This window comes from Mirounga angustirostris, unplaced genomic scaffold, assembly GCF_029215605.1.
Source record: "Mirounga angustirostris isolate CCGP_5_RB_7025 unplaced genomic scaffold, mMirAng1.0.hap1 SCAF_3, whole genome shotgun sequence".
In the NCBI taxonomy this organism is placed as follows: domain Eukaryota; kingdom Metazoa; phylum Chordata; class Mammalia; order Carnivora; family Phocidae; genus Mirounga; species Mirounga angustirostris.
The window spans coordinates 63,085,726-63,109,485 of record NW_026991711.1 but is presented as its reverse complement, the minus strand read 5'-3'; the positions used below and the strand labels follow the sequence as shown (position 1 = coordinate 63,109,485).

The following is a 23,760-nucleotide window of genomic DNA, read 5'->3' as shown; positions in this document are numbered from 1 at the left end:
CACAGGGCACCTGGGTGGCTCAGTCTGTTAAGCATCTGCCTCAGGCTCAGGTCATGATCTCAGGGTCCTGGGATCAGCCCCTTGTTGGCCTGCCTGCTCAGCGGGGAGTCTGCTTTTCCCTCTCCCTCTGCCCCTCCCCCCACTCATGTGCGCTCTCTCTCCCAAATAAATAAATAAAATCTTTAAAAAAAATGGAAAACACACAATTTAAAAACAAACAAACAAGCAAACAAACACATCTGCACAGCCCCAGAGATTCTGAATCAGCTCACACCCCTATTCCCACCCCAGGGGGATGGCCCTAGGGGAATGCCAGTGGGCTGTATGTTTCAAAAAAGAGTTTCCAATGAGTGAGAGAACCATGACCTTCAGGGAGAACCACTGGTTTAGAGTTTGCTGTACATTGACGGGAAGGATTTGCATTTTTAGTGCAATCGTGGAAACCAAAAGAAGTAATAAGTGTGGGTTTCTGGAACAGGGTAGGAAGTGCGCTCACAAAATGTCCCTGTACAAATAGGGCCTACCCCTCAGGTGACCCTCCGTGTCCTGTGGTCAGTCTCTGCACCACTCACTGCTCATCAGATGTACGGTCACTGGCTAAGCGGCTACATGGTGTGACGTCATCGACTCAGATTCTGGCTGGTGTGTGTGAGCTGTGATAGGTTTCCGTTCCCAGTTTTTGTTGAAATGCAAGTATTTAGCTTATAAGGAAAAATATGAACCTCAGTGAGTTAAAAATGAGTGCTAGAGTTATAGAGTCATTAGAATCTACTGAAAAATTTATTAACTGTGAATTGTCCAGAACTCATATCAAGTATGATACGGTTTCATGAAAAAAAGCAGGTTACAAAACCAAAGGCAGGGATGCCTGGGTGGCTCAGTCAATTAAGCGTCTGCCTTTGGCTCAGGTCATGATCCCAGGGTCCTGGGTTCGAGTCCTGCATTGGGCTCCTTGCGCTCCAGGAGCCTGCTTCTCTTTCTGCCTTCCGCTCCCCCTGCTTTTTGCTCACTCACACTTTCCCTCTCTCTCTGACAAATAAATAAATAAAGTCTTTAAAACAAAACAAAAAAAACAAAGGCAGAATGCGATCCCTGTTTTACATTTATATACAACTAATATCTATACATCCTATACAGGATGTGTGTGCGGGGAGCATATGGAGGGGATGTGAGCAGAGCTGGGGGTGTGTGGGGGGGGGAATGTGAGGGTGGGGGATTATATAGGAAGTACATGTGCAGTGTGAAAAGGAGCATGAGACGGGTGGGGAGCGTGTGCACATGTGTGTGCATGCTCTCACAGTCCTGGACACAATGAAAAACTATAGTGGGTCCCCACACTTCCAGAACCTGAAAGGCAAAAATAGAATGGGAGGGCTCTATCCCCGCCCCCTCCCACCTGCCCCAAGTAAACCTCGATGATGTTTAAGAGCAAGGACTTCGGAGTCAGACCTTGTTTTAAATCCTAACCCAAAACTAGCTGCAGGATCTTGGGCAAGTTATTCAACCTCTTGACATCACTTTCTCATCTGCAAAATAAAGATACTTCTTGGCATCCATAAAGGGCTGAGCATGGTGTTAACACATAGCCGATATTCAATAAACGGTAACAAAAAATCCTAGCCCTTTGCTCAAAATAGAACTCAAAAGAAAATTGTACCATGGCAACAAAAGAATCTCTGACAAAGCAATTTTTAAAATACACCACATCTATATTCTATTCTATGGCTTCTTTATTTTGAACAGTTCGGGGTTTCTTCGGAGGGGGTGAATAGTGTTTACAAACAATTCTTGACTACTGGTGGCTCTTGGGACTAATAATGGGGTGAAAACATGAAGTCCACAGGATGATGTTCCCCAGTGATTCCAACCAACAGAACCTGTTATAAGCATCATTCTCACTTGTAAGCGCTGTGCCCTGTCCCAGCCGCTGAAGAGGTGCAGGGAGGCTGAGCATTGGCCACTGTTCCAGGCAGGGGGCTGGGCGGCAAGAGAGTGGGAAGCAGTCTGCCCTGAGGGTTGGTGATGAGTTTGCAGCCCGCAGCCTAGGTGCCTCTTCAGACTTTCACATTAAAATCGATCAGAATTTCAAATACTGGGGGCGGGGGGGCGGGGGGTAGAGCTGCTTATTGTAATTATTGGAGATTTAGCAAATTGTTACTATGGAATTATAAAAAGCAAATATCTAGTATAAATAGGAGGTTTATGTTACTTTATAAATTATCTAGAGAGCTTCTTAAATCCATTCAAAAATAATGCTGAAATCTTAGTCACGGTCACCCAAAGATTTCCTCCCCCTACTGCAAGAAAGTTCCTGCCTCAAGTCAGGAACACCTGCTAACAGACTAAAAAGGATAATGCACAGTTGTTTATGCTCTTGAATAATAAAAGTAGTACACAGCCCTCTTTTTTTTTTTTTCTGTAGCCTTTATGGCATTTCCCCGCTAATGCTACTCCAGCTGCAGCGTCCCTCTGTTTCAGTAATGTTGCAACTCTCAGCACTTCTAAGTGTTGGGTTTTCCAGAGACAGAAAGCAGGAGGACCTCAGGCTCTGTTCGGAACCTTCTGGTGGTTATTGTAGCTGACCCCACCAATGCCCTCCAGGATTCTCATGGGCAGAGGGAACACAATGGTGGAATTCTTCTCCGAGGCCACGGTGGTTAGGGTTTGCAGGTAACGCAGCTGCAGGGCTATGGGGGACTCGGTCAGCACCATGGAGGCTGACTTCAGAGATTTGGAAGCATTCATTTCTCCTTCCGCTGCAAGGACCTGAAATGGCAGAAATAAAAGAGCTCAGAAAGAAAGGCTTACAACGGTGACTAAGGATCTCTTTTTCTGGCTGCGTCCGGATCGATGCCTGCCTGCCTGTGGGTTTCATGGAGTTACTGCTTTGGCGAGGGTGAGAGTTTCACATCCTAATGTGATTAGGGGAATTTGAGGAGGTTGCAGGAAGCGGAGAGATATTTTTACAAATTATGAGTCCATAGATTTCCTTTGTAAACAAAATAAAAGCACCTTCTTTAACCCCAACAAATCCTGGGCGGTCCACGCCTGAGTGATGCAGGCTGATCACCCCGGAGCCCCCCCATCCCCTGCGTTAGCCTCCAGAGAAGTTTGAAACTCAAGGCCTCTGCCTGGCTTCTCTCTGTTGTCCTTACTTATCCTAGGAGATGTTTTTTCCTTTTATTCTGTTGCCAGTTTAGCCTCATCCTTACAATGTAAGGACTGTTTCAAGTTCTCTCTGCTCTTGATTACCAGGAGCAGCAAGTGCGGGTCTCAGAACACCCACTGGAAGGCTCTCTTAAGTGCTGGGTCCCCTTCTAGTTCTCTCCTGCCCAAGACGGATTTGCACCTCGGTTGCCCCAGCCGCGGCCACTCACACGCTCTGTGCCAAAGCGCCCTCCAAAAAAAAAGCAGAATTACTAGCTTTATACAAACGTAGATTCCTGAGCCACAAGAGACTCAGCTTCACCGAGTGTGAGGTGAGGCCTGAGAATTAGTATTTGCTATGTTGAGTTATCTCTAGGGGACTGAAATGCAGCCAGACCTGGGACCCACCTTGCTAAGTCACTGGGCATATTGCTGAGCAGCCCCTGTCCCAAGACCTGTTGCCCTACTTCCTCAAAGTACACTAAGCTGCCCGTTACCTTTTAATTCAGGAGGAAATTCTCAGTAAAAACTGTGAAAAAGAAACCCTTTTCTTATCGAAATCATTGAGAAGGCCTGATCTTCCACTCAAGGTCTATTTTTATCTGCTCCAAAGCTAGGCATCTTGCCTTCCAGTGTAGACGGAGTAGCTCTTACCCTGGCCCTGGCTTCCCGGGTGGCCTCAGCCTCCGCCGCCATGGACCTCTGTAGGTGCACCGGAATCCGGACATCTTTGATTTCCACCCGGGCCACCCGGATCCCCCACAGCTCGGTAGCATCATCGAGTAAGGTCTGTTTCCAGATCAAAAGAAAGGGCATTGGTCAGAAGACAGGGGATGTAAGGTTCTGATGTGCTTCATATCTGCAAGAGAAATTCCTCTTCTTCTCCTTTTGTCTTCACAGCATTTGGAGTGAGACAACTGGGGAAAGGAACGGGAGTTCTTACTGATCACTCCCAGGAATTGAAGGGAATCCCGGGAAGGATTCAGAAGGAGAACCTGACAGATCTTTCAGGAGGTATCAGGATTCACCCCCAAACTATTCCTAATGAAGTATATGCCATCCCTCTAGAGTTGAGCAAATACCCCACATTTTCTTGTCATTGACATTAAGGGGGCAGCAATGCATGGGCTTCTCAGATACTCCTGGATTTTGTCCTGGCTCTGCCATTTGCAGCCGTGAATCACTGGGCCAGTTCCTTAACCTCTCTGATTCTTCGTTTTCTCACCTATAAAGGTTTCCTTTCGGGATTTTCATGAGATTTGGAGATAATACATGTAAGAGATCTACCAATGCCTCACAGTAACTCAATTAATACTATTGGGTCCTTGTTGAGATACTCTGTGCCTTGCCCTAGTGAACCTCTGTCCTGTGGCCAGTTTTAAACAGGTAGCCAGGCATATTTTTTTGAGAGCACCATAGCCTAAAATCAAAGATATGCTTGTCCTTTGGTAAAACTGAAGACCACCGAGGATGTCCTGTTGGTTATCCTGCAGAGGGAGGGGTGAAAAAGAATGCTTTGTGAAAGAGTGAGACCAGACGGCTAGTTCCCTCCGAGGCCAGGGGCAGAGATCCCCACTACCAAATGGCAAGCGATTGCTTGCCTTTCCACGATTTCTAGAGAACTTGGGAGGGTGAGACCTCCCAAGAAGCCGGCGACCGGACTGTGGCAGGGGAAACATCTGAGCTGTCAAACCCATGGGGCTCTTACAAATGATATAGAGAGTTACATAGCACCAACACTATCTCAGAAAGCCTTAGGGTCTTTGTGCCACATGAAGCACTGGAAGAGATGCCAAGGACCAAAGCTGAAATTCCCTCCTAACGTACAGCAGGGAGGCTCAGAATCAAAACATTCTTGACTTAGGACCACACAGAAATGTAATCATCTATAAACTGGGATGTGCAAGAGTTGAGATGGATACCTGCAACATCCTCATCAATGTTATAATTATGAGTAACCTGAATTAAAAATGACGCTAACCTCTTCAGAAAAGTCTAATGTGTACAATGCTAACTCATATGTTGAATTCCAAAGAAAATGGGTAAGGTGTAAAATTCCTACAGCTCCCCTTCTCCTGCTCAGATATTTAAATCTATGCCTTGTGATTGTAAAGGAATAAAACCACAAACTGAAGCCAAGTGTTTATAGCAGCTCTGTGTGTGTGAGTGTGAGTGTGCGTGCGTGCATGGGAGAGGGATTCTTTGAACTGCTGATATTTGATCATCACTGATAATTAAAATAAATGAACTAAAGACACAGGCTATTCGTTCTCAGCATCTTTACCTGGATGCTATGGGCGATCTCTTCCCGGCCAGCTAAAATTTGGGACAGGGTCTGCGTCCCTAAGACGTTTCTCAGAGTAGTCTGAGCCAGCAGAAATGTGGCTTGGTGGACATCGTTGACATTAGCCACCGCTGAGACAGCACTATAGATTCTGTAATAGACGACTCCGTCCACTTGAGTAGTCACGGAGTCTCTGGTGAGGATCTGGAGAGCAAGGACAGGGAAAATTTTATGTTTATTATGACTGTCACAGTGACTGACAAAGTGTCAGCCAGCCTAAGATCTTGCCCTCTCCCCAGGAGGAGAGCATTCTCATGCCAGCTCATGCCAGCATCACCCAAACTCTGTCCTGGCTTGAGTATAATGTCATCCTAGGTGGTGACAAAATCCTTATCCATGGGTAGTCTGTACCCAGCCCTGCATCTTCATCTTGGGGACGTCTTACACCCCACAGGCAGAGGCTCTTGATATGCCATGGGGAGCATAAATACTTCTATTTTAAAATGTGGCAAGTAGAAACTTTGTGGAATTCTACCTTCTACACAGAGATAGAACACTTGTTTCCCTGATACCTGAAATCTTTTTGGTTTTCAGTTTTTATCAGATTTGATGAACAGCAGTGCTTCTTAGAAAACATAGATGTCACCAGAGACCGGGCTCTGTATTCACATAAAGAGAAATCTATTTGCTTTCATAGAGGTTTTGCATTAATCATTCTGAATAATGAGACGAGGTGCTTTGCGGCCAGTGAGAGCTCTCTGGCAGGACCGTAGGAGCAGAACCTAGAGCTCCCTTCTCCCATCTAGAACGGTGGACTATGAGGCCAGAAAAGGCCCATGATAGGTCACTAAGCATCTCCAACTCTCTTATGACACAGGCTGACTCCTAAAGTAAGGACTCTGTAATTCCCACCAGTGACATGGCGATGTGATTGTTGGGTCATGACTGAGTTTCCTGGACCAGAGAGAAGAAAATTAACATCAACTCATAATCCTCTCATCACCTCTGCCCTCCCACATTGTAGGCCCTACTCACATTTTCTTTCCTCTTCCTGAATTGTTTCGGTTCTTAGTAACTCTGTTTCTCTTCTCTATTGTCCTGTTACTGGCCTTGGATATTTATTTACAATACTTTAAGAACTGAAAAGAATTATTTGAAATCCAAATGCAGGTGGGTTCTGTGCTCTTTCCTTACACCCACCCACTGTGTTGCATTCAATCACACACAAAAAAGTGAATGATAGAGATTTTACTAAAAAATCTTCTGGAAAGGTGACAGCAAGGATAATATCCTAACCAAACCCTACCCTCCACCAAATTAAATTCAGCTCCTTTATACAACAACTTATCTGACTCTCCCAAGCATCTTGGCTACTGCTCTCCATCCCAGCTTCTCTGCCAACTGCATCTTTTCTCTATCTTCCCTGGGACTTTCCCCTCTGAGTCATTCCAAGTCTTATAGCAAGCCAGCCCTTGCCCTTGGCTTTATTCTCAATGGGAAAAGCAAAACCCAGTGGTTTTAGGACCTACCCAGGTCCCTTATAATTTGAAAACACAATGTAAAACATCAACTGTCCGTGGAATAGGGAAGATAACAGGTTTTATTTCTAATGACATATCTTTAACCGGCATTACCTCTTGTGGAGGAATGTTGCAAGTAACAGTTCGGAGATCAACCTTGACAAATACATCTATGCAGGGCAGGACCAGGATCAAACCTATGAGAGAGAAAATATGAATTTTACCCTATTGAAACTTTTACCCTATTGAAACTAACTGCAACAAATTGTCTCCTAACTATATGATACATTATTTTCAAGGGACTACAAATGCTTCTCAGAGGACCTTCAATATGCACACCTCTAACTCTGGGGAAAATTAGTTCCTCCTACTAGTCAGTGACTAAAGAAAAGTGGTTCCCTAGAAATTAAAATCTTGTGGTAAAGAGCTAAAGATCCTTGACATTTAATTTTTAGATTTTATTTTTAAAACACTCAACCTACTTCTATCCAAATGTTGAATTTGACATTAATTTAAAAGGATATTTTGGAAATTGGTGTCCTTATTAAAGATATTCATACAAAAGATTTAAGTAATAGATTTTTTACCTTAAATATCAATGACTGTCAACATTCTCATTCATCTTCAATAGCACTGAAAAAATAGTGGAAGTAAAATCTTCTCAAGATTTCAGAGTCCCTAAAACCAATGTATTTCACAATTTTCTGTTTCTCCAGAGCTGTGTTCTAGCTCAAGTATAATGGCATTCTCCAATCATAAACACTCTTACTTCTTTTCGAATTGTGAAGTATTTGGGTTTGGGGCTGGGTGGGGGAAGGAGGGGGATAAGAAAATTCAGTTGAAGATCCCATGCATGAATCCCTGACATAAGCCTGGTGAATGTTCTCTACAGCAAGAGTCACCAAGGTTAGAACCACAAAGCATGTCAGCAAGATGCGGACACCAATCCATTTCCATTCACCAGAAAGATTTTGTGCTGTTGTTTTCGTTTTCAAAGAAGAAACAGGTTTGTAAGTTGCATACCTTGCAAAGGGCTGGTAACATCAAAGAAAAACACTGCTAAGGTGCTTTCTTTCTTTTGGTCTCTCAACTCTCCTGAGACTTGTAGTGAGGATTGCTGCTTCATTTACTTCCTTATTTGGTGTCAGGTCACTGGTTGAGGTCGTGGCCCCTAAAACTAGAGGGTTAAGTCCTAGCCCTCGCCCTTACTAGCTTGTGACCTGGGAACACTCTCATAACTTTCCTGAGCTTCAGTTAGTTAATCTCTAGAAGATGGTAGTGAAGATTAAGCAGATTCAACATGATAATGAAAAAAAGTACTAAACACAGTGCCAGATATGTATTACTTGCTCAAGAAGTGGCACCACTTATTATTAATACTTTCATTATTAAAGAATAATTTACAATGTACAAAAGTGGAGAGGTTTTCCATTAGTAATTTGGCTTGTTTCTCTCTAGCTCTTACGGCTTTCTGAGGTAACTCATTAGCCCCAGAGACATGTATGACGAGAGTAGTTATCCTGGGACATTTAGTGGTGAAATCTTCTGGGAAAATTCATTTAAAAGAGATCCACTTTTCTCTAGAGCCCTCCAAGTTATGGCTAGTCTACTTCTCTCAAATCCAGTTTTACTCTAACTTAGAAGCTTGGCCCCACCAGATGCAACATGACCTGGAAGGGGTCAACCTTGGTCTGTTATACCTCAGTTGGATGAGTCTAACGCTTCTATTTGGACGAACTCATAAGAGTATCCATAATAAGTCATTCTTGCCCTCTTTCCCCTCAGGTCCTTTATGAAATTAGACAAGTAGGATTATACTACTTGAAACGACCAAGCCTCTTTAACAAGCTTCTGCTTTTGAAATTTCTCATATTTTTTTTTAATGCAACAGATATCTGAGTGCCTACCATAGTGCATGGCCAAGTGTAGAACACATACAGTACCACAGTGACTAAGAAAGTCCTTGCCCTGCAGAGAGCTTATAGTCCAGTTGGGAAGAGGATGTGTTTACTCAAATACATCATAACAGAGGGCAAAAAACAAATGTTATTAAAGAACTATTGCAAATAACCATTCTTGCTCATGTATTTTGTAAGATGCTATTTGTGATGGCCTCTCCTTCCAAAATATTAGAATTTATCATATGAAATTGTCATGCTTGCGAATCAAAAACAAATATTAGCAATTTCGTATTGTTCAACTACATATACACCAAGAGAAGTTATGAGAATTAAATCAATACCTAACTTCTAGAGTTTTAGTACCTAACACCTTCCCATGTCCGCTCCCCAACCCCCCAAATCCCATCCTCTTATAACATGAAGAATTTGGAACAGTCTTCATTCTAAGGTAGAAAAAGGATGGAAAGAAACACTACATTTGACCAAAGGAGTTGTGCGATAGCTTCTAGCTCTCTATTTCCATTAGTCTACTTGCCAGGAGAAGAAACTACCTTTTACTTTTCCATTAGCTCTTTTCAAAGGGTGAGAATCAAAAACCAGCTCCCGGAATACTCTCTCAGAGTAACTCAATCATCTACCTTGGCCATTTACTCCCTCCCTTCATTCTTCAGCCATTCATCTAGTGGTCTTGATAATAAGGGATGTCCGGCCAATGTAACAGAGCCGCGTTTTGCTCCCATTCACTGACTCTCTCAGAGGGAATGCTAGGAAACGGCTGGATTTCCAGCCTCTCAAACTAGAGGTCTAGCGGTGACTCCTGTTCACTTGCCTAACAGGAACAACATCTTTCTTTCCATTGTACAGACAGGCAAGGGCTCCAGCTTCCTGTGATTTTTCTCAGTGACAACAGTTAAGTATTAGGTGCCCATGATCCTTGTCAGGAACAGCCACAGTGTCCTACCTGGCCCTCTGGCTTTGTCAGCTTGGATGCGTCCCAGTCGGAATACAACAGCACGTTCATACTCCTTAATGATCTAAGAGATTAAGGGAGAGCATTTAGTCCTAATGGTTCATCAGCTCACAGAGAGAGCCCAATTTATTTCCCAGGGTGTTACCTTCAAGCACATCCATATGGAGATGGGGAAGGTAATGATCATCAGCAACAAAGAAAGGGAAAAGAGGATCCAGCCACATACACCGAGCCGTTTACTGCTGATGCCTAAGAAATGAGGAGGAAGCAAGCCTGTAACTTACATGGTTCTTAGAAAAGCCATTCAGCTGCATGAGTAAGGCTATTACCCAGTGCGCTGGCCACACCTGATGGCACTGAGGAGGAGATCGAAACCCATGCTGTAAATGCAGTAAACACACACATACACGCACACTGTTCGTTCAGGGTTTTAGATTGAAATTGACCTGTCCCTTCCAAGAAAAGTCTCAGAATCAATAATAACAAGTACCATTATATTTAGTAAGAATGACATGGTTTATTATCCTCAAAACACATAAAACACTGTTACCCAGTGTATAATTCATGGACTACCTCCATCAGAATCATTAGGGTACCATTTTAAAAGACAAATTCCTGGGTGCCCAGGATTCTCCAGGTTGAAATTGAAGACAATCTCTGAGGTAGAGAGGTAGGTACTATTATCCCCAAAGGCAGAAAGATGGCAAGAAAAACATTTTGAAGAGCCTGTAGGTATGAGTTTCTATGAGAGCTCTCTTACCTACCAGTGTTGTGGCTTTGGGTAAGCCACTCAATCCTTCTGAGCCTCCACTTCTCCATCTATAGTATGGGGATAGAAGTCAACCACCTTGAAGGATTTGACAAGGACTAAATGAGATTTTTTTTTATATGGCACTTGGTCCATACATTAATATCTACATTAGTAAATGCATATTACTACTTCATTCCCATTTTACAGATATTACAGGGACTTGTCAGACACTGATATTTGACAATTCTGACTTTTCAAGGAATTTTGTTACATTGGCTCATTACATCAGAAGTCTTTTTGCTAATCACACATTATGATAACAAGGGCATTTTGGCTTAAAGAATATTGCCCTGCAGTGTTAAGTTCAAATCATACTCCAGTCACCTAAAACTGTGTAGCCTTAATCACTTCAATTACACAATTTCTCAAGTCTTAGAACTCCAGTTTGTAGAACACACAAGTCTGGCTGACCCTTTTATTCTTACCTTATTCTTTTATTCACCATTCAACTTCTTTTAAATCCTCATTCCTTCTTGTTCTCTTCTTGACAACCGCCCCCATCCTCACCCCACACTTCCTCCAACAGATTCATATTCTCCACACAAGGACCCAAATTAACTATATGTACTAGATATCTTCACCCAGATAACTCCACAAACACTTTATGCTATCCCTAGCTTAATTAGTGCCTAAGCATCCACGTTACTGTCCACGTTAGAGACGCAGGGTTATCACTGCCCCTCCCCTGTCCAACTGCAGAAGTCACCAGGTTTAACTGGTACCACCTCATATCCATCCTCACTTATCCACTTTACTGCCCCTGACTCATCAGTGCCCACACCATAAGTTTATGAACATTCCGGAGGGTTCTAGGATTTTGCTCTTAAAACAGTGCTGTGATGAGTGCTTTTTTTTTTTTTTTTTTAAGATTTTATTTATTTGACAGAGAGAGACACAGCGAGAGAGGGAACACAAGCAGGGGGAGTGGGAGAGAGAGAAGCAGGCTTCCCTCCGAGCAGGGAGCCCGATGCGGGGCTCGATCCCAGGACCCTGGGATCATGACCCGAGCTGAAGGCAGACGCTTAACGACTGAGCCACCCAGGCGCCCCGATGAGTGCTTTTTAATATGTGTTTTTGTACACTCATGTAGGGTAAATGCCAGGCAGGGAAAGTGCTAGGTCAAAGAGATTAGTATTTACAATTTCGTTAGATGATTAAGTGCCCTTCAACGACTTTGTACCAATCCGCACTCTGGTCAATAGCACACTGTGACGCTGCCTACTTCCCCATGCCTGGTGCCAGTACCCACCAGGTACTTTCTCAGTTAGTGCAGTCCCATAGATGGGAAGTATCTACGTCTTAGTGACATATTTAGTATTAAAAACGGTTTGTGCAAATGTCCTTTAATGGGCTCTAAATACACATAAAGATATACCCGATAGCAATAAGGACTTGCCTCCATACCCAAAGTTTATATTTTTAAAACACCACCTTCCAAAGCCTTGGATCCTGGTGAGGTGGATTGGACTATCATTATGTGGGATAAAAAGACATTTTGTGCAGGGCACCTGGGTGGCTCAGTCGGTTAAGCGACTGCCTTCGGCTCAGGTCATGATCCTGGAGTCCCTGGATCGAGTCCCGCATCGGGCTCCCTGCTCAGCAGGGAGTCTGCTTCTCCCTCTGACCCTCCCCCATCTCATGCTCTCTCTCTCTCATTCTCGCTGTCTCAAATAAATAAATAAAATCTTTAAAAAAAAAAAGACATTTTGTGCATTCTAATAGAATCTTTGTTGCATTTTATTTATTAGTGCTTTTTTTTTTTAATTTATTTATTTGACAGAGAGATAGAGAACTCAAGCAGGCAGAGTGGCAGGCAGAGGGAAAGGGAGAAGCAGGTTCTCTGCTGAGCAGGGAGCCTGATGTGGGGCTCGATCCCAGGACCCTGGGATCATGATCTGAGCTGAAGGCAGCTGCCCAACTGACTGAGCCACCCAGGCGCCCCTATTAGTGCTTTTTTTTAATTACTGTAATGACATGGCCTGTATATAAACATTCTCATTGTAAAACAAAACAAAACAAAAATCAAAGCAATACAGATAAAACTGAAGTCCCCCTGATCATCCTCTCCTTAGTCCACTTCATCTAGAGAGGTCCCATAGTTACTGATTTGGTGTATTTCATGATAGAGCCATTCCTATGTATTTATATACATAGTCTATCCTTAGAAGACACTTGGCTTAGATTTGTAGATTTGGTGAGCTATGGCACCATTCTAACACTTCTATTGTTTTATTTATTTATTTGAGAGAGAGAGAGTGCAAGCAGCGGGAGTGGCAGAGGGAGAAGCAGACTCCCCGCCGAGCAGGGAGCCGGCAGGACACGGGGCTCCATCCCAGGACACCAGGATCATGACCTGAACCAAAGGCAGCCGCTTAACCGACTGAGCCACCCAGGCGCCCCAACACTTCTATTTTTTAAAAAACTGAATATATCAGAGAGCTATTTCCACGTCGGTACATGCAGCTCTACCTCCTTCTTCTTCACTGTCGCACACGGCTCCACCCTGCACCTGGGTCTGTTTATGTAGCCACTGGACATGAAGGTCCCTTGTACTTCTGCCCCTGCCAACAAGGCTGACATAACGGTGCTTGTACACGCCTCTCTGGGACCAGCTGTCATTTCCTGGAATCTCGGTGAATGAGTTGAGAAGGCAGCACGGTTCCGGCCACCCGGGGTGTATTTCCCCGCTGCTGATACTGCAATCATTGGTATTCAGGAGCCTTGGGGGTGTCCCGGGGCTGTGACTTGGTCAGGGCAACCCCCACAAACATCTGGGACTCCACCAAGACCCCAGTTACACTTTATGCCCCGAGCAAGCTCTAGACATTTCTGGAGTAGCTACAGCCTGAACACCCAGCTGCAGCCTGAACACCCAGCTGCATAAGGCAAGTGTTTGTGGCAGAACCTGAGCCTTGGCCCGTGGCGTTCCTCTGGAGCCCCATCAAGTCCTTGCATTGCATGACGACCTGTGGGTGAGGCTCTCTAAGGTACTAACCATGCTGAGGCAAGAGATGAGGGCATGAGTCATCTTGCAAGATTTACACTTGAGCCTTAGAACCGCCCGGGACTACCCGGGCCACTGCCGCCAGGAGACGGAGAATTCTGGAGCCTGGTGGGGGGGGGGGGTCTTTAGCTGCGGTTAAAATGGGGCTGTGAGCACAGTGGTCAGCTTGCCTGCAGGGCTAGCAGCACAGGCTTCGAGCAGAGGGCATCTTTCAGCCTCCCCTCACGGTGAGCCCAGGAAGCCTTGCAGGGAAGTGGACCCGAGGATCCCAATTCTGACTGAAAAGATATGCAGGGATTGTGTTACAAAGGCTCTTCAGAAACCTCCCGTACGGCCTTCACTTCAGCCTCCACAAGGGTGCTTCCAGAGCCTTCCTTGGAGGCTAAGGGGATGGCGGAGGGAAAGGGCCCCACGCAAGCTCTGCATTAACCCCGCAAGCCCTTAGCACACCCAACCATCTCCGGCTTTCTCCAAATCCATGGATGTGTATTTTCTGTGAGTTGCTGTCATAATACCGTATGGCCATCATCGTCTGCTTACTTCGCAGCAGAGAACTGGGTTTTGCCACCCCCAACAAATTGCCCCCGACTTCTCATTCATCCATTTGACAGTATTTTGCCAGTTCTACAGCAGGCACTAGGCTAGAGCTGAGGACTCAAAGGAGAATAAGGATGGGGAACTTCCCAACTAGGGTTCACGTCTAGCAGGAGAGAGGCAGTAGGGGCAGGTGTAATAATAAGGTCCGGTCTCTGCTGCGCTGCCTCCTAGGAAATAAGTGGGGATTCCCTCCTGCATGCGGCTGGGACAAAGAACAGCAGAATGCTTAGTTGACACATTGCCCTCAGTCTGGAAAGAGAAGGGCAGAGCCGTAATGCACAGAAGCTGGGGCCCCGCGCTGCTGACCCCGGGGCTTCAAGGGGAAGGACTTGAGGGATAACCAAGGCCAGCCCTTCATTCTGCAGCCAGAAAATCTGGTTCGAGTTCTCATCAGCATCTTACTCTCTCTTTGAGTAAGGGGGACCCACAAGTTCCACAAGCTGACAGACATTCATGTCTGCCTTTAATGACTTACGCAGCGAGGCAAGACCAAGCTTCACTTGTACAGGCTTGCCTCTGGGGCTTTGTTCCCGGCACTTAGCTATAGCCCATAGCACCGGATGAACCTTAAATGCCCTCTAGGACTAGGGGTAAACACTTAAAGCAAGACTGGTAACCTGCGCAAGGCCAGGAAGTAGGGGAGGTTATTCCAAATCACGAGCCCCACCTCTATGGCACTAGTGGTAGAAATAAATTTTAGTAAATAAAACAAGCTAGGTGACTTGGTTGCTTATTTCTTATTAAGGCTTGGTCAACAGTATTTAAATATGAGATCCATACGACATCTAATCCTTGCCCCCAGATCTGTGTTACTGCTGTAAAAGAGCTATTTCTTCTCTAAGCAGAAATCGCTGTTGAGGTATTATGACATTGTTTCAAAACCCCCAAACAGAAAGACGTATGTAACTACAATGAGATCATAATACACAGCTTCCAGAATGGCAAACATTAAAGACTGGACAATATCCCATTTTAGCAAGGTTGTGGAGCAACCTGAGCCCTCATGTATGCAAACTGATACAGTCATCTTGAGAAACTATTTGAAAGTATCTACTAAAGCTAAACACATCCTTACTCTATGACTCAGTATTCCGCTTCAAAGTAATACCTGAGAGAAATGAGTGGTGATTACAGTGAAAAACCATTCAAGAATGGTCCTTGCAGAATTCTTAAACTCAGGAAACAAACTGAGGGTTGCTGGAGTGTTGGGGGGTGGGAGGGATGGGGTGGCTGGGTGATAGACATTGGGCAGGGTATGTGCTATGGTGAGCGCTGTGAATTGTGTAAGACTGATGAATCACATGCTTGTACCTCTGAAACAAATAATACATTATATGTTAAAAAGAAGAAGAAGAAGAAGAAGAAGAAGAAGAAGAAGAAGAAGAAGAAGAAGAAGAAGAAGAAGAAGAAGAAGAAGAATTAGAAGAAGAAGAAAGTAGGAAGGGAAAAATGAAGGGGGGAATCGGAGGGGGAGATGAACCATGAGAGACTATGGACTCTGAGAAACAAACTGAGGGTTCTAGAGGGGAGCAGGGTGGGGGGATGGGTTAGCCTGGTGATGGGTATTAAAGAGGGCACATACTGCATGGAGCACTGGGTGTTATACGCAAACAATGAATCATGGAATACCACATCAAAAACTAATGATGTAATGTATGGTGATTAGCATAACATAACAACAACAAAAAAGGAATGGTCCTTGCAATTTTATTCATAAAATTCCAGAAATGAAGAGCCACCCAAATCCATCAACAGTAAAGTGAATAAATAAAGTTGTGGTATACTCATCCAAAGGAGGACTACCCAGAAAGAAAAAAGACAAGGCTACCGCCATATGCAAAATGTGGATGAATCTCATAAACAAAATATCAGGCAAAATAAACCAGACCCAAGAGTGCATACTTTTGATTCCATGTATAAGAATACATACTGTATGATCTCACTTATTTCGTATCATTCCATTCAAGGACAAGCAAAACTAATCTATTATGTTTGAAGTCAGAGTAGTAGCTGTTAGTGGGGTTGTTGGTGGTTGGGTATTATCGGGGAAGGAATCAGGAAGCCTTCTAGGGTGCTGTATATTTTCCTTTTCTTGATCAGGGTGGTGATTACACAGACATACATGTATCGAGGCTGTGGAAATAAAGACCGACCAAATGAGAAAAGCAAATGCTCTTTATTCAGAATTTGCTATATGGTGGAAGAGTCAGCATCTGTCCTTTGTATTTTGGCAAAGACTCAAAGGCAGGCGGAGGAGTGGGAGAGCTTTACGGTGGGACAAGGGGAAGGCTTCAGGTGTGCCTGATTGGGGAAGCTGTAAGTGGGCTAAGTGAAGGCGGGGCATCCTGTGTGATTGGTTCGGGTGCATATTTGGCTTTCTTTAGTTGGTCCTAAGTTGGAAGCAGGGACAGAAAATAGAGAAGTTGTTGGTTACTTATCAAGTCCTGGCCTTGGGGACCGATAGAAAAGTTGTTGTTTAGCTTCCTGAATGGTCACTAGAGATAACAATCTGACTTCTTGTAAGACTGACTTATAGTAGGCTGTCTTCCTGGGCTGTTATTATAGATAAAGGGGTCGTTTTGGGGGGCAGGCTGCCCAAACTCCCCAATTGAGTTCTGTTTTTATATATGGTCCAGCCATTGTCTGTTTGTATATTCAGTCTTTCTCTCTCTCAAGATAAACGAACTTAAGATTTGTGCACCTATTTGTACATATCTTATACTTCAAAACATAATTCAAATAAAGACCAGATGATATGAGGTCAGGCTAGTATTGAGGATGGAAAACTCACTGTTTACTCTGCTTTCTCAGAGAGAGGACAGAGAGAATAGAAAACCTTCAGCAAAGCCATCCTGTGGACAGACAGAGACAATGCCCAGCCTGGATGAGACGTGGTGGCCCTGAGTCATTCACCGTACATTCTAACTGAGCTGCCTTCACTTAAAAGCTAGTTGACATCCCACCGGTCACTTACCCTACTTACATCTTAGTTTCCTCCTTTATTAACACAATAATAACTAGTCCTGGGGATTAAGTCAATTAAATGTAAAGGATATTAACCATATCAGGAGGCCCTCTAACCAACCAACGCACTGCCTAGGATTGTCTTAGAGGTGTATTTTGGCCAAGACAGTCCTAACATTTCCCTCAGACTGACTAAACATTAAATAGATTCTTCCAGATTCTCAGACCCTCTTCTCCCTTTCTTTAGAGTATTTTCTTTAGAACACTTATTGTAAGTTCTTTCTCTTCCCCTTCAAGACGTAAACCTTTTTAAAAGCCTCTTGTTAGGATCATTTTGTCAAGGACCTGGGAGCCATTCTTTTGAAATATAATCATCAAAGAAGGTAGCACTCCCCATTTTTGTGGGACGGGGGAGCCTGACTTCAGAGGGCACCTTGCTCCAAGTTGTAAATTTACCACCTGTCAGAAAGATATGAGAAGGGTATTAGTAAACACAGATGGCCTCTGACCACTGCCTAAGGCCATCCAGTACTTTTCGAGGAACTCACTCCAAGCCTTAAAAACCCTCTACCCCTTTGTTTCAGCACTGTTCATTTAGATTGAGTTCTGGCCTCCCTCCTCTATTGCAGTAGTCTTCACTAAAGTCTTCAACTTCAGTTCAGTTTTTACTTTGACCATTTACATAATATTTTTTCTTTTTTTTTTAAATTTGGTTTCTTTTACCAGAGAGGATTCTAAGTATCCATGGTGGATATTCTGGTCCATCCAGATGATGGCTCCTCTATATGGGCAAGAACTACATTTTCAAGGAGAATAAAGCCCTGCCCTTGAATGTGTCTGCCTCCTTAAAGTAACATAGCCCCTGACTGGAAGTTCTTGTGGATAACTTTTAGAACCTTAACGACAGACAGAGAAAGAGAGAGAGAGAGACCAGATCTTTAGTGCAAAACTACTAAATCAGAGCCAGATGCTGATTTCACCATTGCTCCTCCTATGACTACAAAATTTCATAATCATAAGAGTTCTCTCAATGTCATAATTACATCTCACCTACAGAAGGATGATCTGTGCTTGAGAGTTACATGAACTTTAGGACACATGTGTACGGAGTTCCTTTTTACCATTTGATCTTTTATAGAAATATTGAAAATAAATTTTGAAATAGAATGTTCAAATGTTCAAAAAAGTATAAAAGTAAATGCTTTTAATACCTTATGCTCCCCCTTCAGCTTAAGAATTTAAGCACTACCCATCCAATTAAAGTCCCACGTCCTGACCTCCCCGCAGACACAGCTCGCCCTGCAGCTGCCTCAGGAGGAATTCCAACGAGGTTTCATCCCATTAGTCAACTAACTGCCCAGCAACTCCCAAGCATGCCTTGGGAGACCAGGCTTGACACCTGGGCAAGTCTGTAATTCAGTTTTTCAGGCGGCAGGGCTTTGGTCTCTCACCTCCGGGTCTAGCTGCCTAAGCTACATGCTAACACATAAACACTGCCCGCGGTAGAGAAAGCACCCTGTCCTCACACATCTTTGTGCCTTTGCATGGGTCTTCATGTCCCCCAGCCCCCATTCATATCCCACATTCTTCTCTCCCTCATCTAGCCACACAGCTCAGCTCACACTTCCCCTTCTTTTCTAGGAAGATTCTTCTCTCTCACCCCTACCTTTGGGTGCTCCTTTTCTAAGTTTCTAATAAACCCTCTATCCTGGCTTTTCACAGGACGCTGTAATTTTCAGTTAACGTGGGTGTCTTCCCTGTAGATCGGTAGTGCTTTGAGAGCAGGCATTTTATATTTATGTCTCCATCTCCTGACACACAGTAGATCCTAAACTCATTCATTGAGTGAATGCAGCAAACGGCACACCAAATGCACTGAGTTGTCAAAAATGATGCTCAGCCACACAATACAGTTATTGATCTGTTTGAAGTTTCTTGTCTGGAAATAATGATTCAGCAGAAGAGATTCTGTTTGCTCTCAAGAGAGTCAATTAAACTGGGAATCATATGTCCTCACATTTTCTCCTTCATGCTACTGCTTCACTGGGGATTATGAGAAGAAAATAGAGAAATGTTATCCTTGTGAAGGAGTCCAGAACAAGCCTCCCCAAAATGTTCCACATTGGCACATGAATTATTCGGAACTGAAGACCTACAGGACCCAAAAGACTCGAGAAGAGCCTTTTACTTCCCCCTTAACTGCCTCTAAGAATTTAGATACAGGGCTTGGTGCAGGAAGAGAGCTGTCACCAGAGATAATTACCAAGAGTAAGGTAAGCCAGGGGGAGATGAGCAGGAATGGTTTGTTTAAATTCCGCTGTGGGTCCCACTATTTCTGCCTGGCATGACAAACATTTGTTTACCAAACATTCACTCTTCTCATCTTTCTGTGAATTGTCTTCCTCTTTTTTGAAGCCCAGACCACTGTTCCATTAGTCTTAGCTCAGGATGGCACAGAAGCCTCAATTGCCTGACTGTCTTAGAGCCTCTCATGTCCGTTTAGTTTCACGTAGGCACAAAATTAAACTCGTTTTTCCCTTGTTAATCTTCCTTATGTCCATGTAATTAGTAGATCAGCTAAAGAATCTAAAAGGGTAGAGAAAAGATTTTTCTCCTCCATGCCTGCATCGTGCTTGTCCCTCCTCCACCTCTCTTTTCTGTATGAAATAACAGCATGACCAGTGGCAACAACAAACACTTGTCCTTAAGATGTGTGTCCAAACAGTCTCATGGTAGTGTTATTTATGACAGTGGTAAATAAAAAACACTCTGAAAATACAATGGGGAGGTAATTAAGCAAACCATACCTACACAATATCATATCATGATTATATGTTTTTTAATTGATGAAAACCCAGAAATTATGATGGTATGATGGTAAGAGAAAAAAGCAGGAGAATGCAAAATTCTATGGACACTATGATCCCAATTAGCACAAAACACATGCAAAGAAAAAAATATTGGAAGAAATTGACCAAAATATTATCAGTGGTTAATTCTGAGTGGTGGAAGTATGATTTATACTGAAGGGGTCAGAACAAGTGTCCTCAAAAGTGTGTCATTTTGGCAGGTGACTATTTGGAGCTGAAATCAAGACCCAGTGGGCTCACGAGAAATTTTTGCTCCCCCTTTATCTACCTAGAAGAACTTAAACTGGAGGTTTTTCCCAGAATGAGAGTTCTTACCAGAGATGAATTTTATCTAATTGACCCATCCATCTATATGGCAGAGCAAACTTCTAATTACCCAACACCTGTCTTATTGCTCTGTGAATCGCCCTCCTCCCCTTTGAGCCTCCAGCCCCCAACCCATTCCTTAGCTCAGGATGGCATATATACTTTATTTTACCTTTCTGTCTTTAGAACCTCTTATGTATGTGGGGTTCCTGTTTGTACAAAGTTAAATTTGATTATCTCCTGTTAATCAGTCTCATGTCAATTTAATTCTGAGGCCAACCAGAAGAATCTTTGAAGGGTAAAGGGAAATTTTCCCTCCCCAACAATACTGTTCTAAGTTTTCTTAATTTTTGATACCTTTACAATATTAGAGGGAGTTTTAAAATAAAAAAATTAATCACACCAAGTAAAAAAAGAAAAAAGTCCTTTGTATTTCCAGAGCAGGAAAGACTGGAGGCTTCCCAAGGGAAAAATAAAAGGTGTGTGGAATGAGAACAATCACCTTGCCTGGGCCTGGGGATGTAGTGTTAAAAGTTCTTCCCTCTTTCTATTCACTTCCAATCCTGTGGAGAAGCCAGTAAAGTACAGTCTCAGCAACTTCCTGGTTCTTTCTCCACAGAATCAAGGATTTTGAGTGTCAAACATAAAATCTAAAGAGAAACCCTCCCGGTAAATACTATCTTTTCATCACCTGAAAATCATCTTCCCTCCTGCCTAGTTCTCTGAAATGTGCACACAGCTTGCACCGAGGAACATTTTTCAGGGAAAACGCAGAATTGTTAAAAAGAAATACTGTGCTACTCAAAGTGTGTCCTCAGCCTGGCAACATCACCAGCTTGCAACTTACTTGGATGCAAAATCTTGAGTCCATCCCAGAACGAGAGTACCAGGCCTTCCAGGGATGAGAACCCAAAATCTGTGTTTTAAAAAACTCCCTGGATGTTTTTTGCATATTAACATTGAGAAGAAATTCTAAGATTTGGATGATTAAGATTCCAATTAACTTCACTTTAACTCTTAAAGAAAAAAGAAGGAAAAAAAAGTGCAAGAGAAGTCAAAGGCTAATGAGTAGTGTTGTCCTACTCATTTACATGAGTAAATGTGTAACAACTGGAGGGGGAACCCTAATTTATAGCACTCTATAGATCGGATCTACCCTTGTGATGTCACTGAACTTGGACTTGGGAAGAGAGGCACACTAATGGTTTCCAAAAGCTTGTACAAGAAGCCAGCCACACAGTACTGCTGAAGACTCCTGCTGGAGTTGATAACAAAGACTCAGTTATTCATTTAATTCTTTCAACATTTGTAAGTGGAAATTTCTGCATAGCTTGCAGCACTAGGTAATATTGTCTTGTTAATAATGTATCCAAGATGAGACGAACCATGAGAGACGATGGACTCTGAAAAACAAACTGAGGGTTCTAGAGAGGAGGGGGGTGGGAGGATGGGTTGGCCTGGTGATGGGTATTAAAGAGGGCACGTTCTGCATGGAGCACTGGGTGTTATGCACAAACAATGAATCACGGAACACTACATCTAAAACTAATGATGTAATGTATGGTGATTAACATAACAATAAAAAATTAAAAACAAAAACAAACAAACAAACAAACAAATAATGTATCCAAGATGGAGGAAGGCAAGGGCAAATCATCCCACAAATCTCTAGAGAATGACTAATCCTATATCTCTCAGAAATTGCTAAAACCACATGAAATCAGAAGTTGTAACATATAAGTTCCATTTCTGTTTGTACTGTAGTAGTGCGGGTTTTTCTCATTATATTAAAAAGTCAAAACCAAGTAACCCTATGGACAGTTTATCTCACTGATAAAGCTCCAGTCAAGCCATTTACCCAGCTGATGTCTTCACTTGTTAAATGGAAGCTAAAATGTCTCATGAAACTTCTTGTTTAAAAAGATAATGGAAAGTACTTTGGAGATACCTTCCACTTAGACTTCTAAGGGATATTTGCTGCTTCCCACATATCAATTTAAGCAAATATTTCTAAATGTATACTTTTTCTTTTACAAACTGATAGCCAAGTGTGTTTTCTATTTCTATGACTTCTTTGGCAACATAAACTATAGAGAGCATGGGTTAAAACACCCCTCCCCCTCCCCACACACACATATACACAAGGGTCATCATCATCATCACTTTCTGGAACTTCAACAAGTTTTTAAACTCTCCAAGACTCCGTTTTCTCCTTCATAAAATGAGATTATGTGAGAATCTTCCTCAGAATTATTGTAGGATTTAAAAACATAATGCAAGCAAAATGCTTCATAATCTAGACATGCCATTCAAGGTAGTAGTTAGTACTTATGGGCTGGCTAAGTTTTATTTTCCTCAACTTTTCTCCAGGTATCAAACATAGTGCAGGTCAAATCAACTTTTCAATCATAACATCATCAGATGATACTTGAAAATGGATACATTTCAGCCTGTTCAACGTATCTTTGCTATGTAATGCAAAAAAAGAATGTAAAGGTAAATACAAATTCTATCTAACACCGAAGAAAAGAGCAAGTTATAGGTCACTGTTCAAGAAGGAAATAAAACACAAAGAGCAATGAAATCAAAATCCTGGGCTCTAACTGAATTGACGCCAATCCCAATATGTATTAATCCCCCTCGTGGCTACTTTGTAACTCTCAGAAATGCCACAACTCTCACTTCCCTTAATATACATAAAACATACTTAAGGCAGAAAAGAGGAACTTACCCACTAAATTCTCTTTATCCTGCTTCTCAGGGGAACTCGCCCCAGGATCCATCTCATTCTTGAGAAGTTTTACACTTGGCCAATTTTCATGGGTTTGGAGCCAGGCCTGGGCTCCAGGTGCTTAGGAGAGGGGAAAAGGAGAGACGGGATGAGCAAGTGGAGAAGTTCCTTGCCTTACGTGAGCACCCTAAGGAGCAGTTTCCCTGGTGAAGGAAGCCTGTTAACATAAACAAAAGGATTTCTTTCATGAGTTCAGACTACCTTTGTTCCTAGAGAAAATTCAAAAGAACATGACCTTTGGATGGCATTGCTTCCTGTAAAATATCTCTAGGCAATTCCCTACATCATTTATATTTTATAACCCACTTTTATGCACCTTGTGTGATTTGTTCACCACAATGAACTGTTGATATACAGGGCAAGTATATCTATCCTTATGTTGCAGATGACAAGATTTCATTCAATTCAATCTACACACTGCAGTGCGTGATCTTTTAAAACTTGAATCTGATCGTGTCGCCATCCTGCTTAAAATAATCCCATGACTGGCAATCATTAGCATGGCAAAGACTAAAATCTTAAGTGTCCCCAAAGACCCTGCTAGTCTGTCCCTCTCTGCCTTTCCAGTCTCACTCACATGGTAATCTCCTCACTC

General features: G+C 43.1%; 1 protein-coding gene across 1 annotated transcript; it reads right to left on the bottom strand.

Moving 5' to 3' along the window:
* Positions 1–1,728: 1,728 nt before the first annotated feature.
* STOML3 (stomatin like 3) lies at positions 1,729–23,436 on the bottom strand. The gene is made up of 7 exons (XM_064585770.1): positions 23,106–23,436; positions 9,968–10,071; positions 9,814–9,886; positions 7,066–7,148; positions 5,432–5,635; positions 3,802–3,936; positions 1,729–2,766 (listed from the first exon to the last, which is right to left on the bottom strand). The coding sequence occupies exons 1-7, from the start codon at positions 23,155–23,157 to the stop codon at positions 2,542–2,544; spliced, it is 876 nt and encodes a 291-aa protein (XP_064441840.1). The 5' UTR covers positions 23,158–23,436; the 3' UTR covers positions 1,729–2,541.
* Positions 23,437–23,760: the final 324 nt, after the last annotated feature.